Source organism: Nerophis lumbriciformis, linkage group LG04, assembly GCF_033978685.3.
Source record: "Nerophis lumbriciformis linkage group LG04, RoL_Nlum_v2.1, whole genome shotgun sequence".
In the NCBI taxonomy this organism is placed as follows: domain Eukaryota; kingdom Metazoa; phylum Chordata; class Actinopteri; order Syngnathiformes; family Syngnathidae; genus Nerophis; species Nerophis lumbriciformis.
The window spans coordinates 68,490,761-68,507,500 of NC_084551.2; the positions used below are offsets into that span (position 1 = coordinate 68,490,761).

General features: G+C 42.8%; 1 protein-coding gene across 1 annotated transcript in view; it reads left to right on the plus strand.

The window, feature by feature from the left end:
- grik3 (glutamate ionotropic receptor kainate type subunit 3) overlaps positions 1–16,740 on the plus strand; it is a 319,970-nt gene that overhangs the window by 163,367 nt on the left and 139,863 nt on the right. Inside the window, exon 2 of the mRNA XM_061958806.2 lies at positions 10,992–11,165. Coding sequence (XP_061814790.1) covers positions 10,992–11,165 — 174 coding nt within the window. The remainder of the gene's footprint in view (positions 1–10,991; positions 11,166–16,740) is intronic.

Sequence of the window (16,740 nt, forward strand, 5' to 3'; positions counted from 1 at the left end):
AAGATCACGGGTACAAGCGGCCCAAATGAGTTTCCTCCGCCGGGTGGCGGGGCTCTCCCTTAGAGATAGGGTGAGAAGCTCTGTCATCCGGGGGGAGCTCAAAATAAAGCCGCTGTTCGTGAGGAGCCAGATGAGGTGGTTCGGGCATCTGGTCAGGATGCCACCCGATCGCCTCCCTAGGGAGGTGTTTAGGGCACGTCCGACCGGTAGGAGGCCACGGGGAAGACCCAGGACACGTTGGGAAGACTATGTATCCCGGCTGGCCTGGGAACGCCTCGGGATCCCCCGGGAGGAGCTGGACGAAGTGGCTGGGGAGAGGGAAGTCTAGGCTTCCCTGCTTAGGCTGCTGCCCCCGCGACCCGACCTCGGATAAGCGGAAGAAGATGGATGGATGGATGGATGGATTTCTCTCTCAGAACGTGACTTCTCAGCCACTCTCCTAACTTCCTCCTCCACGTACCACCTGTTAAATCTAATCACCTGCCAGCTGTGTCTCGCCGTCAGCACAAACCCCCGCCCCTGCCCGATGGTCATTCGTCCAATAGCAATTCTTTGTATCTTTGTAGATGATACTACATATGTAAAAATAAACAAATAAAAACCCTCATGATGTTAGTGCACCAGTCGAGGAAAATGATCAAACTACATCCTGCAATTTGATTTTGATATTATTTTTGTATCTTGATGCATTGAAAATGAACACCAATGAGTTGACTGATGAATATTATCACTTTATTTATTCCGTATATACTATATACTATTAACCGCAACATGTAAGTGTAAAAATAAAACAACAACATTATGATTTGTACATTTTCAGAATGTTTTTTTTCTATTTTTAAACAAAGACAACAATCTGAAGTTGTCTTTATTTTTAAGTTATCATGCCGTGATTTTACCAGTTAGGCCCACCTGGGAGTAGATTTTTCCTCTAAAATGAGTTTGACAGCCCTGATGTAGAAAGTTTATTAATACACTGAGAGACTGGGCTGCATCATTTTTTAATTTCCTCTCACGATTCCTATCATTGATTAATGCTAGCAAATGAAGATAGAGGAACAACTGTCCAGATTGCATGGAAGTCAGTCCCCAGTCTTGTGTTGTCGTTTGTAACAGAGACTACTTTCTTCCTGAATTATGGCTGAACATTATCCAATGCTTGGTTTTTGGTCTTTTAGACTTAGACTTAGACTTAGACAAACTTTAATGATCCACAAGGGAAATTGTTCAACACAGTAGCTCAGTTACAATGATGGAAAGTGTAAGGATGGAAAGGACAATGCAGGTATAAATAGACTAATATAGCGATAAAATCTAACATATATACAAATATATACATAATATATACAAATATATACATCATTTTTGTTTGTTTGCGGATACGAGACGGGATGTTGGAGGGATGAGTGCAGAACACCAACATCGAGAGAACGGAAAACACACACTCAGTAAGGAGCTTCCTCAATGTTGTACAATTATCACTAAAAATTCAGCAATATAGGGAAATAGTAAAAAAAATAAAAAATAAAGCAGGCTTCGCTACACATATTAAATTTAGCTTAATTATACATATAATGTACAAAACCCAAAACCAGTGAAGTTGTCACGTTGTGTAAATGGTAAATAAAAACAGAATACAACAAATCCTTTTCAACTTATATTCAATTGAAAAGACTGTAAAGACAAGATATTTAACGTTCGAACTGGAAAGCGTTGTTATTTTTTTCAAATATTAGCTCATTTGGAATTTGATGCCTGCAACATGTTTCGAAAAAGCTGGCATGAGTGGCAAAAAAGACTGAGAACGTTAAGGAATGCTCATCAAAACACTTATTTGGAACATCCCACAGGTAAACAGGCTAATTGGGAACGGGTGGGTGCCATGATTGGGTATAAAAGTAGATTCCATGAAATGCTCAGTCATTCGCAAACAAGAATGGGGCGAGGGTCACCACTTTGTCAACAAATGCGTGAGCAAAGTGTTCAAGAACAACATTTCTCAACCAGCTATTGCAAGGAATTTAAGGGATTTCACCATCTGCGGTCCGTACAAATCATCAAAAGCAGCACATAAGCAGCAAGGTTGAAAACCAACATTGAATGCCCGTGACCGTCGATCCCTCAGGCGGTAGTGCATCAGAAACCGACATCAATGTGTAAATGATATCACCACATGGGCTGTCAGTAACTACAGTTTGTTGTTACATCTGTAAGTGCAAGTTATAACTCTACTATGCAAAGCGAAAGCCATTTATCAACAACACCCAGAAACGCCGCTAAGCATCAGTCCATCCAAGATGGACTGATGCAAAGTGGGAAAGTGTTCTGTGGTCTGTCGAGTCCACATTTCTAATTGTTTATGGAAACTGTGGACGCCGTGTCCTCCGGAACAAAGAGGAAAATAACCATCCGGATTGTTCTAGGCGCAAAGTTAAAAAGCCAGCATGTGTGATGGTATGGGGGTGTATTAGTGCCCAAGACATGGGTAACTTACACATCTGTGAAGGCACCATTAATGCTGAAAGGTACATACAGGTTTTGGAGCAACATATGTTGCCATCCAAGCAACGTTATCATGGACGCCCCTGCTTATTTCAGCAAGACGATGCGAAGCCTGCCTGTAGTCCAGACCTGTCTCTTATTGGAAATGTGTGGCGCATTATGAAGCCTAAAATAGCAGAAGGGAGACCCCCGGACTGTTGAACAACTTAAGCTGTACATCAAGCAAGAATGGGAAAGAATTCCACCTGAGAAGCTTCAAAAATGTGTCCCCTCAGTTCCCAAAAGTTTACTGAGTGTTGTTAAAAGGAAAGGCCATGTAACACAGTGGTAAAAATGCCCCGGTGACAACTTTTTTTGCAATGTGTTGCTGCCATTAAATTCTAAGTTAATGATTATTTGCAAAAAAATAACAAAGTTCACCAGTTTGAGCGTTAAGTATCTTGTCTCTGCAGTCTATTCATTTGAATATAAGTTGAAAAAGATTTGCAAATCATTGTATTCTGTTTTTATTTACCATTTACACAATGTGACAACTTCACTGCTTTTGTGTTTTGTAGGAAAATAGTAAAAAAATAAAAAAAGCAGGCTTCGCTACACATATTAAAGTTAAAGTTATATGTAGCTTTGATGTAGGAATTGCTTCCCCTCTTGCTTGGATATTCATTTATGTCTTTGTGGGTTTTTTTTTTTATACAATACACTTCTGCTTAGGGCCCCTTTTTTAGCCTGAGGTGGCCCTGCTCCTTTCTTCCTGTCTCCACTGCGTTCAAGTGCATCACTTACTATGAGTGTTCAGACGTATTCATGTGCCCCCCCCCCCCCCCAAGGTCAATTGACGACCTCACTTAGGGAACCTACGCACTTCTGAGACCTTTTAGAATTGTAGACAATGAGCACACAATATTACGGGAGTTTGTCTGCTCAAAGTGGCGCGGAACGGTGCAAAAAATGGAGTTTGTTAAAAAAAAAAAACGCGATTATGGGGAATATTTTGCATTTAAATGTTGCATTTGACTGCATTGACGTCCTTTCTCAACGGTACTTGCCTTTGAGCTAATGGAAGATCACTAAAAACAAATTTTCCTTACCCGAGAGCTTATCAAATTTGTTAAAGTGCTTCTGAGAAATGCGCATTCTGCCCTCTTTAACAGTCAAATTAGTGTATACTCAGGCAATTACTTAATGTACCCTAATGTGATTTCCCAGAGAAATGGAAGGATTCATTTATTTTAATGCCAGGCCTTGCAGCCATTGAAGTCAATAAATAGTAATGCTGACGTCGTGTTGCCGACTTAGGTGGGAGCGGACGACGACATAATGTCCGTCCATGACGGACCGTTAGAAACTAAGGTGGTCGCGTTGTCAAAGTGATGGATCTTAGCCGTGTTGCGTCGTCGATCACGAGAAGTTTGGTTTGCGAAAGAAAGAAAACAAGACATAACACATAGGGGGTGTCTCACACAATTATGTTTTTGTAAAGTGTGGTACACGCATAGGGCAGCACGATGGTACAGGGGTTAGCGCCGGTGCCTCACAATAAGTTCGATCCCTGGCTTGGCTTCCTACCACCTCCAAAGACATGCACCTGGGGATAGGTAGATTGGCAACACTAAATTGTGTGATTGTTGTCTGGCTATCTGTGTTGGCCGATGGGATGAGGCGGCGACTTGTCCAGGGTGTACCTTGCCTTCCGCCTGAGTGCACCTAGAAAAGGCTCCAGCCACCCCTGCGACCATGAGAGGGTCAAATGGTAGGAAATGGATGGATGGATGGTACACACAGAAAGACAATAGTGTGACTCAACCAGTAATCTATGTTCCTATATAGAGTGATGGCGCCTTCCTGGTTAGGAAGAAAGCCATCCCTCATCAGCAAGCCCGGTTTGCCCCAGAAAGAAGGCCAATCATCAATAAACGTTAGTCCCTGTTCACTACAAAAAAATTGTAGAAAACGTTATCCTTTCTATCCGTAGATGGTAAAATGCCGATTGTCCTATGACTTATAAGACTTGTGGTATTTAATCCGAAAACGAAAGTCGTTTCTGAACGATTGCGGAGGACGACATGATGTCTGTCCATGACGGACTGATAGAAACAGAGGTGGTCGCGTTGTCAAAGTGATGGATCTTAGCCATGTTGCGTCGTCGATCACGAGAAGCTTGGTTTGCGACAGTGACAGGGGTTAGCGCCGGTGCCTTACAATAAGTTCGATCCCTGAGCTCGGATTCCTATCACCTCCAAAGACATGCACCTGGGGATAGGTAGATTGGCAACACTAAATTGTGTGATTGTTGTCTGTCTATCTGTGTTGGCCCATGGAATGATGTGGCGACTTGTCAAGGGTGTACCCCGCCTTCCGCCCGAGTGCAACTTTGAAAGGCTCCAGCCACCCCCGCGACCATGAGAGGGTCAAATGGTAGGAAATGGATGGATGGATGGTACACACAGAAAGACAATAGTGTGACTCAACCAGTAATCTATGTTTCTATATAGAGTGATGGTGCCTTCCTGGTTAGAGTGAAGGCCGTCCCTCATCAGCAAGCCCGGTTTGCCCCAGAAAGAGGGCCAATTATTAATAAACATTTGTCCCTGTTCTCTACAAACAAAATTGTAGAAAATGTTATCCCTTCTGTCCGTAGATGGTAAAATGCCGATTGTACTTGTGGTATTCAATCCGAAAACAAAAGTCGTTTCTAAACGATTGCGGAGGACGACATGATGTCCGTCCATGACGGAGCAATTGAAACAGAGGTGGTCGCGTTGTCAAAGTGATGGATCTTAGCTATGTTGCGTCGTCGAACACGAGAGGTTTGGTTTGCGACAGTGACTCGATGGAAGGCGGCGAGGTCTTTTTCGCTTCGGCTATAATGAGAGTGGAAGTGCCTTTCAAGAAGACGCCAAAAAAAACAAGAAAGAAAACAAGACTTCGGCCGAGTCTTAACACATAGGGGCTGTCTCACACCTGACAATTATGTTTTTGTAAAGTGTGGTACACGCATAGGGCAGCACGATGGTACAGGGGTTAGCGCCGGTGCCTCACAATAAGTTCGATCCCTGAGCTTGGCTTCCTACCACCTCCAAAGACATGCACCTGGGGATAGGTAGATTGGCAACACTAAATTGTGTGATTGTTGTCTGTCTATCTGTGTTGGCCCATGGGATGAGGCGGCAACTTGTCCAGGGTGTACCTCGCCTTCCGCCTGAGTGCACCTAGAAAAGGCTCCAGCCACCCCCGCGACCATGAGAGGGTCAAATGGTAGGAAATGGATGGATGGATGGTACACACAGAAAGACAATAGTGTGACTCAACCAGTAATCTATGTTTCTATATAGAGTGATGGTGCCTTCCTGGTTAGAGTGAAGGCCGTCCCTCATCAGCAAGCCCGGTTTGCCCCAGAAAGAGGGCCAATTATTAATAAACATTTGTCCCTGTTCTCTACAAACAAAATTGTAGAAAATGTTATCCCTTCTGTCCGTAGATGGTAAAATGCCGATTGTACTTGTGGTATTCAATCCGAAAACGAAAGTCGTTTCTGAACGATTGCGGAGGACAACATGATGTACGTCCATGACGGACTGATAGAAACAGAGGTGGTCGCGTTGTCAAAGTGATGGATCTTAGCCATGTTGCGTCGTCGATCACGAGAGGTTTGGTTTGCGACAGTGACAGGGGTTAGCGCCGGTGCCTTACAATAAGTTCGATCCCTGAGCTCGGATTCCTATCACCTCCAAAGACATGCACCTGGGGATAGGTAGATTGGCAACACTAAATTGTGTGATTGTTGTCTGGCTATCTGTGTTGGCCCATGGAATGAGGTGGCGACTTGTCAAGGGTGTACCCCGCCTTCCGCCCGAGTGCAACTTTGATAGGCTCCAGCCACCCCCGCGGCCCCGAGAGGGTCAAATGGTAGGAAATGGATGGACGGATGGTACATACAGAAAGACAATAGTGTGACTCAACCAGTAATCTATGTTTCTATATAGAGTGATGGTGCCTTCCTGGTTAGAGTGAAGGCCGTCCCTCATCAGCAAGCCCGGTTTGCCCCAGAAAGAGGGCCAATTATTAATAAACATTTGTCCCTTTTCTCTACAAACAAAATTGTAGAAAATGTTATCCCTTCTGTCCGTAGATGGTAAAATGCTGATTGTACTTGTGGTATTCAATCCGAAAACGAAAGTCGTTTCTGAACGATTGCGGAGGACAACAGGATGTACGTCCATGACGGACTGATAGAAACAGAGGTGGTCGCGTTGTCAAAGTGATGGATCTTAGCTATGTTGCGTCGTCGATCACGAGAAGTTTGGTTTGCGAAAGAAAGAAAACAAGACATAACACATAGGGGGTGTCTCACACAATTATGTTTTTTAAAGTGTGGTACACGCATAGGGCAGCACGATGGTACAGGGGTTAGCGCCGGTGCCTTACAATAAGTTCGATCCCTGAGCTCGGCTTCCTACCACCTCCAAAGACATGCACCTGGGGATAGGTAGATTGGCAACACTAAATTGTGTGATTGTTGTCTGTCTATCTGTGTTGGCCCATGGGATGAGGTGGCGACTTGTCAAGGGTGTACCCCGCCTTCCGCCTGAGTGCACCTAGAAAAGGCTCCAGCCACCCTCGCGACCATGAGAGGGTCAAATGGTAGGAAATGGATGGATGGATGGTACACACAGAAAGACAATAGTGTGACTCAACCAGTAATCTATGTTTCTATATAGAGTGATGGCGCCTTCCTGGTTAGGAAGAAAGCCATCCCTCATCAGCAAGCCCGGTTTGCCCCAGAAAGAGGGCCAATTATCAATAAACGTTAGTCCCTGTTCTCTACAAAAAAATTGTAGAAAACGTTTTCCCTTCTGTCCGTAGATGGTAAAATGCCGATTGTCCTATGACTTATAAGACTTGTGGTATTTAATTCAAAAACGAAAGTCGTTTCTGAACGATTGCGGAGGACGACATGATGTCCGTCCATGACGGACTGATAGAAACAGAGGTGGTCGCGTTGTCAAAGTGATGGATCTTAGCTATGTTGCGTCGTCGATCACGAGAAGTTTGGTTTGCGACAGTGACAGGGGTTAGCGCCGGTGCCTTACAATAAGTTCGATCCCTGAGCTCGGATTCCTATCACCTCCAAAGACATGCACCTGGGGATAGGTAGATTGGCAACACTAAATTGTGTGATTGTTGTCTGGCTATCTGTGTTGGCCCATGGAATGAGGTGGCGACTTGTCAAGGGTGTACCCCGCCTTCTGCCCGAGTGCAACTTTGATAGGCTCCAGCCACCCCCACGGCCCCGAGAGGGTCAAATGGTAGGAAATGGATGGACGGATGGTACATACAGAAAGACAATAGTGTGACTCAACCAGTAATCTATGTTTCTATATAGAATGATGGTGCCTTCCTGGTTAGAGTGAAGGCCGTCCCTTATCAGCAAGCCCGGTTTGCCCCAGAAAGAGGGCCAATTATCAATCAACGTTAGTCCCTGTTCTCTACAAAAAAAATTTAGAAAATGTTATCCCTTCTGTCCGTAGATGATAAAATGGCGATTGTCCTATGACTTATATTATAATATTATATATTATATATACTTTATGTTATTTAATCTGAAAATGAAAGTCGTTTCTGAAAGATTGTGGAGGAACGGGAGGATGTTCTAGTTCAGTTATATTTCTATAAGGCAGTGGTTCTCAAACTTCTTTCACCAAATACCACCTCAGAAAAAACTATTTCCTCAACAAGTACCACCATACTCACCATCATTAAAATACAATAGCGTATTTATTGAAAACATATTTATTTAACAAGTATAATTAATATTTTGGCCACTGTAACAATACACACAGTTTGAACAGAAACACTGGGTTTGAATATTTAATTAAGTGATTCTTTGGTAGACCACCCGATGGAGGCCGCGTATGACTAGTGGTACCCCAGTTTGAGAATCACTGCTATAAGGCATTAGCCGTGTTGCAACAAGCTAGCGAGCCATGTAGCATGTGCCCGCGGGCAGTAGTCCATTGTCAGAAAATGATCAGATTAATATAGAATATTTATTCAATTCCTAGTGGTCCTGAACCGAGATCAATGTATCGGACGGTTTGATACAGGTACAGTACCGTATTCTTTGGACTATAAGGCGGACTTAAAATCATTTCATTTTCTCAAAAATCGACAGTGCACCTTATAAACCGGTGCACCTAATGTACGGCATGATTCTGGTTGTACTTACCGACCTCGAAGCTATTTTATTTGGTACATGGTGTAATGATAAGTGTGACCAGTAGATGGCAGTCACACATAAGAGATACGTGTAGACTGCTGCAAGATGATAGCAGTAAACAACACCAAAACTTTAAATGTTCCATTGAAAATATAGAACATTAGACTTATACTTAGAATTTCTTTTTATCGTCATTTAAATTTGAACTTTACAGTTACATTACATTACATTACATTACACATGGCGCTCGGAAATATGTCAAAATGTTTTTAGTACGACTTCGGTAAGATATGAAGCCGCACCGCTTAATGGATTGTCGGCGCAATAAACATACGAGTATTATTATGATGTGTGTATAAGGAACGCAAAATGGCACCTATTAGCAGACATATTACATGGCATTGTTTAGCAATATTATGCTAAACCAACTTTTCTTACCTTCTGGAACCTGCTGATCTGTATTTGGGATCTGCATAAGACCTGAAAATTGTAGTCCGTGCCGACGCCGTAGTCTTCTTTTTCTCTACCTTCTTATGTGACATTCATCCTCCACTGTTGCCATTTATAATATAAAGTAGTGTAAAGTTCTAACTTTAATCTGTCAATAAACTCGCCATGAAAGTGCTAAAACATACCGGTGTAGTGAGTTTACATTATTCACCCAAGGAACTTTAGTTATTAGAGGGTTACGGTCGGACTGTTTTTCCACGGGACACATTTCCGGCGTTGTTGCACTACAGATGAGGAGATGCTGCTCCGTTATTGATTGAAGTAAAGTCTGAATGTCATTAAAACAGTTAGCTCCATCTTTTGACACTTCTTCCACTCCCGTGTTGCAGTGTTGCATTTATAAACTGTTAGTGAAGAAGTAGCACATATGTCTATGTCTATGAACACAATAACCCACAGTTAGGGTTAGGGTTAGAGTTAGGGTTAGGGGTTTGGGCTAACCTTAACACTTACCCAGGGGTCGGCAACCTTTACCAGTCAAAGAGCCATTTTGACCCGTTTCACAAATTAAAGAAAACAATGGGAGCCACAAAAATCTTTTGAAATTTAAAATGAAATAATACTTCATACAAAGTTTTTTTTTTGCTTTGTGCTATGTATTAACCAGGGGTCTCAGACACGCGGCCCACACCTTAATATAAAATTTTAACGTTAGTGCGGCCCGCAAGTTTTATATGAATGGCGATTGACAGCGTCATATATGTCAACCCTCCCGAATTATCCTGGAGATTACAAATTTCAGGGCAACTATTCTCTCGAACGTGCCGTGATGGTACAGCATTTAGCGCCCACTACAGCCAGCGTGCCGTCCCTGCTACACGTTTTATGGGGCTTCTGCTTGTTCACATAAGTGACAACAGCCACACAGGTCACACTGACGGTGGCGGTATAAAAAACTTTAACACTCTTACTAATAATGCGCCACACTGTGAACCCACACCAAACAAGAATGACAAACACATTTTGGGAGAACATCTGCACCGTAACACAACATAAACACAACAGAACAAATACCCAGAATCCCATGCAGCCCTAACTCTTCCGGGCTACATTATACACCCTCGCTACCAAACCCCGCCCACCTCAACAGACTCACGGGGGGATTGATGTGTGAGGAAGCAGGGTTGGGGTGGGGGCGGGGTTTGGTGGTAGCAGGGGTGTATAACGTAGCCTGGAAGAGTCAGGGCTGCATGGGATTCTGGGTATTTGTTCTGTTGTGTTTATGTTGTGTTAAGGTGCAGATGTTCTCCCGAAATGTGTTTGTCATTCTTGTTTGGTTTTGGTTCAAAGTGTGGCGCATTATTAGTAAGAGTGTTAAAGTTGTTTTATACGCCTGGCGTCCTATGTTCGGAGTGTAGCATGTGGTTCATAAAGGTATATACATATTGCGGTAAAACAGTATGACGTATTTTTTTTTGTTTTTCTTAATTGTGGATCAAGAGCATGTAAAAAAAAAGAGTCTACTTTTAGCTTTTGTGGTGATATAAAAGGGCATGCTAATGGAGGCCATGGTGATGGAACACACCAAGTCCTTCAATCCTTAATGGAGTCCGACTTCAAAGATTTTTTTTTTTTGCTTTCCACCAAAAATGGACAGTTTTCAGTGTAATGTAATACCTGCTCTAATGGGTGCCGCTAACCCGTATTACAAATCTCTCCCAATATTCTTCTTCCATTTAGTCATTTGTGGAGCGGCATATTTTTTTTCTTCCTTAATCCATTCTAAATGCTCTTTTTCTTTCTCCCTTTTTGTCCCCTCCAGGTGGGATTTTCGAGCAAACAGATGGGCCCGTTTCGCTGGTCAGCCCCGAGGAGCTGGCTTTTAAATTTGCCGTCAATAACATCAACAGGAACAGGACGTTATTGCCCAACACCACGCTGACATATGACATACAGAGGATTAATATCTACGACAGCTTCGAGGCGTCCAGAAAGGGTGAGTTGCTTCTCGTCGCGTTTCTTCGGAGGTTTATAAGAGCGGACGACAGGAATTCATACTTGCCAACCCTCCCGAATTTTCCGGGAGACTCCCGAAATTCAGCGCCTCTCCCGAAAACCTCCTGGGACAAATATTCTCCCGAAAATCTCCCGTTTTTTAGCCGGAGCTGGAGGCCACGCCCCCTCCAGCTCCATGCAGACCTGAGTGAGGGCAACAGGGGTGACAAGAACTAAATCATCCAGACTAGAGATAAATTGTATTATTATGTTTATCTTACCTACAAATAAATATATTTGTTTATTTAAAAGAAAAAAAAAACTAAATACATTTTTACTATATTTTGCTAAAAACATCCAAATTAATTGTATTTTTATTTGTATTTTTTCTGACTCCTTATTACATCCAGCCATATAATTATACATTTAAATAAACATGTTTGAAATAATTAATTTTAAATTATCATAATAATTAATTTAAAATGACCATATCTAATTATTAAAATAATTGCTTGTTTATCAACAACTTTAGCATTTTATTCATGACATTTTGAAGCTCTCAGAAGCCAAGTTATGTTATATTAAGATTTATTTATGCAAGTTTGAAGTATCAATTATCTAAACACAGTTTTGTTTGCATATTTTCAGGATGTGTATATATATATATATATATATATATATATATATATATATATATATATATAGCTAGAATTCACTGAAAGTGAAGTATTTTCTTATATATATATATATATATATATATATATATATATATACACGAAAATACTTCACTTTCAGTATATATATATATATATATATATATATTTTACTATATATATATATATATATATATATATATATATATATATATATATACTGTATATATATATGAAATACTTGACTTGGTGAATTCTAGCTGTAAATATACTCCTCCCCTCTTAGCCACGCCCCCAGCCACGCCCCCACGACCACGCCCCACCCACCCCCCACCTCCCGAAATCGGAGGTCTCAAGGTTGGCAAGTATGACTTGTTGGTCACAAAAAACATTCATGAAGTTTGGTTTTTTTTATCAATCGATCAATCAATCGAAGTTTACTTATATAGCCCTAAATCATGAGTGTCTCAAAGGGCTGCGCAAGCCACAACGACATCCTCGGCTCAGATCCCACATCAGGGCAAGAAAAAACTCAACCCAACGGGATGACAATAAAAAACTCATTGCACCGGGCGACCAGTGTTATGGGACATTCATCATCCACTGTTGCCATTTCTAATATAAAGTAGTGTAAAGTTCTTTCTTATCTCTCAGTAGACTAGCTATCAAAGCGTTAAAAGCTGTAGTGAGTTTACATAATTCACCCAAGGAACTTTAGTCATTAGAGAGTTACGGTCGGACGTTTTTTCCCGGCGTTGTTGTTGCACTAGTAAGCCACAGATGAGGAGATCAAAAAAATATTTTTCTTACCTACTGATAGCTGCTGATCCATATTTGGGATCTGCATGAATCCTGAAAAATTGTGCGCATCCGCCTTTGTAGTCTGTGACGACATCGTCGTCGATAATTTTCTTGTTTTTCTTCTTGATATGGGACATTCATCCTTCCCTGTTACCATTTCTAATATAAAGTAGTACTTACTTATATCTGCCATGAAAGCGCTAAAACATACCGGTGTAGTGAGTTTACATTATTCACCCAAGGAACTTTAGTTATTAGAGAGTTCCGGTCTGACGGTTTCTCAAGGGACACATTTCCGGCGGATGAGGAGATGCTGCTTCGTTATTGATTGAAGTCTGAATGTCATTAAAACAGTTAGCTCCATCTTTTGACACGTCTTTGCCAGAATGTGGTCAACACGAGGTGTGCAGAGATGGTTCAACAACGTTAGAAGCACTAAAATAGGTAATCCAGGGTTGCCTGGATTTACAGTATTAACTATGAACGATAAAACACTGAATATTAACAACATATGAATGTCGCTCCTCTTTTACTTCTCGGACCACCGGCCCCTCGAACGCAACAAAGATCCAACAAACACGGCAAAATATGAACACAAAGGGTAAAAAAAATACCTAAATCTGATATAATATCACTTTTCTTCTCAAAATCTGATTCCGGGTCTGTCCCTGAACCCGCGTTTCAGTCTGGCCGATCTGGAAACAAACCCAGCCCACACTGCTTGGTGAGCTGCCGTGACGTAGATTACCGTATTTATCGGACTATAAGGCGCATTTAAAATCATTGTTTTCCCTCAAAACTCGACAGTGTGCCTTATAACCCGGTGCGCCTAATGTAAGGAATACATTTGAATGAGCTTACCCACTTCGAAGCTATTTTATTTGGTACATGGTGAAATGATAAGTGTGACCAGTAGATGGCAGTCACACATAAGAAATGTGTGTATACTGCAATATGACGCCAGTAAACAACACTAAAACTTTCTATGTACACACGGCGCTCAAAAATCTATCAAAATGTTTTAGTACGACTTTGGTAAGCTATGAAGCCACACCGCTTGATGTGCTTCAACATAGGAGTATTATTATGGTGTGTGTATAAGGTAAGACATATTATCGGGCGTTTTGTTTCGCAATAATATGCAAAAGCAACTTTTCTTACCTTCTGGTACTTGCTGATCTGTATTTGGGATCTGCATGAATCCTGAAAAATTCCGCGCATCCGCCTTTGTAGTCTGTGCCGACACCGTAGTCGATAGGCTTCTTCTTTTTCTCTATCTTCTTGTTATGTGACATTCATCCTCCACTGTTGCCATTTCTAATATAAAGTAGTGTAAAGTTCTTAATAATATCTGTCAGTAAACTCGCCATGAAAGCGCTAAAACATACCGGTGTAGTGAGTTTACATTATTCACCCAAGGAACTTTAGTTATTAGAGAGTTCCGGTCGGACGGTTTTTCACGGGACACATTCCGGATGAGGAAATGCTGCTCCCTTATTGACTGTAGTAAAGTCTGAATGTCATTAAAACAGTTAGCGCCACATTTTGACACTTCTTCCACACCCGTCCTTGCACGCTACACCGCTACAACAAAGATGACGGGGAGAAGGTAAGCCACGTAGGTAAGACTGCCCACAAAACGGCGCATCCTGAATGATCTGTGAAACATCATCTATGCAACACTTTCACCAAAGAACCACAATTACATGTTATGTAGACCACAAGATAGTGTTTGAAATTTAGAAGAAAAAAAATCATAAAATGACCCTTTTAATGCGCCTTATAATTTTGTATGAAAAAAGACCTGACTAAACCCGTTCATCGGCAGTGCGCCTTTTAATCCGGTGCGCCCTATGGTCCGGAAAATATGGTAAGTTTGGCTGATTCAGAGCTTTTTTTTAACAGTATTATCAAAGGGCAGCACACCTTTGGCGATCACTTTTTCACTCTTTCGTCGGCACTGACTGACCTTGTTCATCAAACTCCTAAGAAAGTCTGCATTTTCATGTGCACGTCTTCTACCAGTTGGGAATACTGAGTCGAGTGATTGTGTCTATAGAGGACGTGCACATTTTCCATATTGGACTTTTTTGTAGGCACCATTCTTGAGCAAACTCGGCAAACTGGCTTTTAGGCGTTGATAGGTTTATTTTGCTCCAAAGGTTTAAAAACCGGTGCAGTGGAATTTGGGTTTGTGTTGAGCCAACTTGATGCTATGTCATACTAAAAACATTTTGACAGATTTTTGAGCGCCATCTGTCCATCCATCCATTCATCTTCTTTCGCTTATCCGAGGGCGGGTGGCGGGGGCAAGAGCCTAAGCAGGGAAGCCCAGACATCCCTCTCCCCAGCCACTTCGTCCAGCTCTTCCCGGGGGATCCCGAGGCGTTCCCAGGCCAGCCGGGAGACATAGTCTTCCAAACGTGTCCTGGGTCTTCCCCGTGGCCTCGGTCGGACGTGCCCTAATCACCTCCCTAAGGAGGCGTTCGGGTGGCATCCTGACCAGATGCCCGAACCACCTCATCTGGCTCCTCTCCATGTGGAGGAGCAGCGGCTTTACTTTGAGCTCCCCCCGGATGACAGAGCTTCTCACCCTATCTCTAAGAGAGAGCCTCACCAACCGGCAGAGGAAACTCATTTCGGCCGCTTGTACCCGTGATCTTGTCCTTTCGGTCATAACCCATAGGTGAGGATGGGAACCTAGATCGACCGGTAAATTGAGAGCTTTGCCTTCCGGTTCAGGTCCTTCTTCACCACAACGGATCGATACAGTGTCCGCATTACTGAAGACGCCTCACCGATCCGCCTGTTGATCTCACGATCTACTCTTCCCCCACTCGTGAACAAGACTCTGAGGTACTTGAACTCCTTCACTTGGGGCAGGGTCTCCTCCCCAATCCGGAGATGGCACTCCACCCTTTTCCGGGCGAGAACCACTCGATCCAGTGAGAGCTGAAGATCCTGGCCAGATGAAGCCATCAGGACCACATCATCTGCAAAAAGCAGAGACCTAATCCTGCAACCACCAAACCGGATCCCCTCAGAGAAATTCTGTCCATAAAAGTTATGAACGGAATCTGTGACAAAGGGCAGCCTTGGCGGAGTCCAACCCTCACTGGAAACGTGTCCGACTTACTCCCGGCAATGCGGACCAAGCTCTGGCACTGATCATACAGGGAGCGGACCGCCACAATCAGACAGTCCGATACCCCATACTCTCTGAGACACGGTTTGATGAAGTCATGAAGGAAAAACCTTCTTCCTCGTGGACATGATACTGCCTTTCGCCTGCTACTAACTGGAAGAGTTCCCCTTGTGTATACGCCAACAACTTAGATAAAAAAACAAAACAATTCAATCTCAAAAACAGTCAAGTTCTTTGCCAATTATCCATCAGTCAGCTAAAAACATAGAATCTGTAAGTCGGAGATGGCACTCCACCCTTTTCCGGGCGAGAACCACTCGATCCAGTAAGAGCTGAAGATTCTGGACAGATGAAGCCATCAGGACCACATCATCTGCAAAAAGCAGAGACCTAATCTTGTAGTCACCAAACCAGATCCCCTCAACGCCTTGACTGCGCCTAGAAATTCTGTCCATAAAAGTTCAGAACAGAATGGGTGACAAAGGGCAGCCTTGGCGGAGTCCAACCCTCACTGGAAACGTGTCCGACTTACCGCCGGCAATGCGGACCAAGCTCTGACACTGATCATACAGGGAGCGGACCGCCACAATCAGACAGTCTGATACCCCATACTCTCTGAGCACTCTCCACAGGACTTCCCGAGATACACGGTCGAATGCCTTCTCCACGTGTATCTTATGTGTGACGGCCTTCTACTGGTCACACTTATCATTACACCATGTACCAAAATAAAATAGCTTCGAAGTCGGTAAGCACAACCAAAATCATTCCGTACATTAGACGCACCGGGTTATAAGGCGCACTGTCGATTTTTGAGAAAATTAAAGAATTTTGAGTGTGCCTTATCGTCCAAAAAATAAGGTACATCGTTTTTCAATTTTTTTTTTTTTTTCAGAAATTCTGGCAATGCTCCATTAAAACCTCTTAAGGCCCAATCTGTTTGTTTACATGTTTTGTTTTATTTTATCGTTGCTATT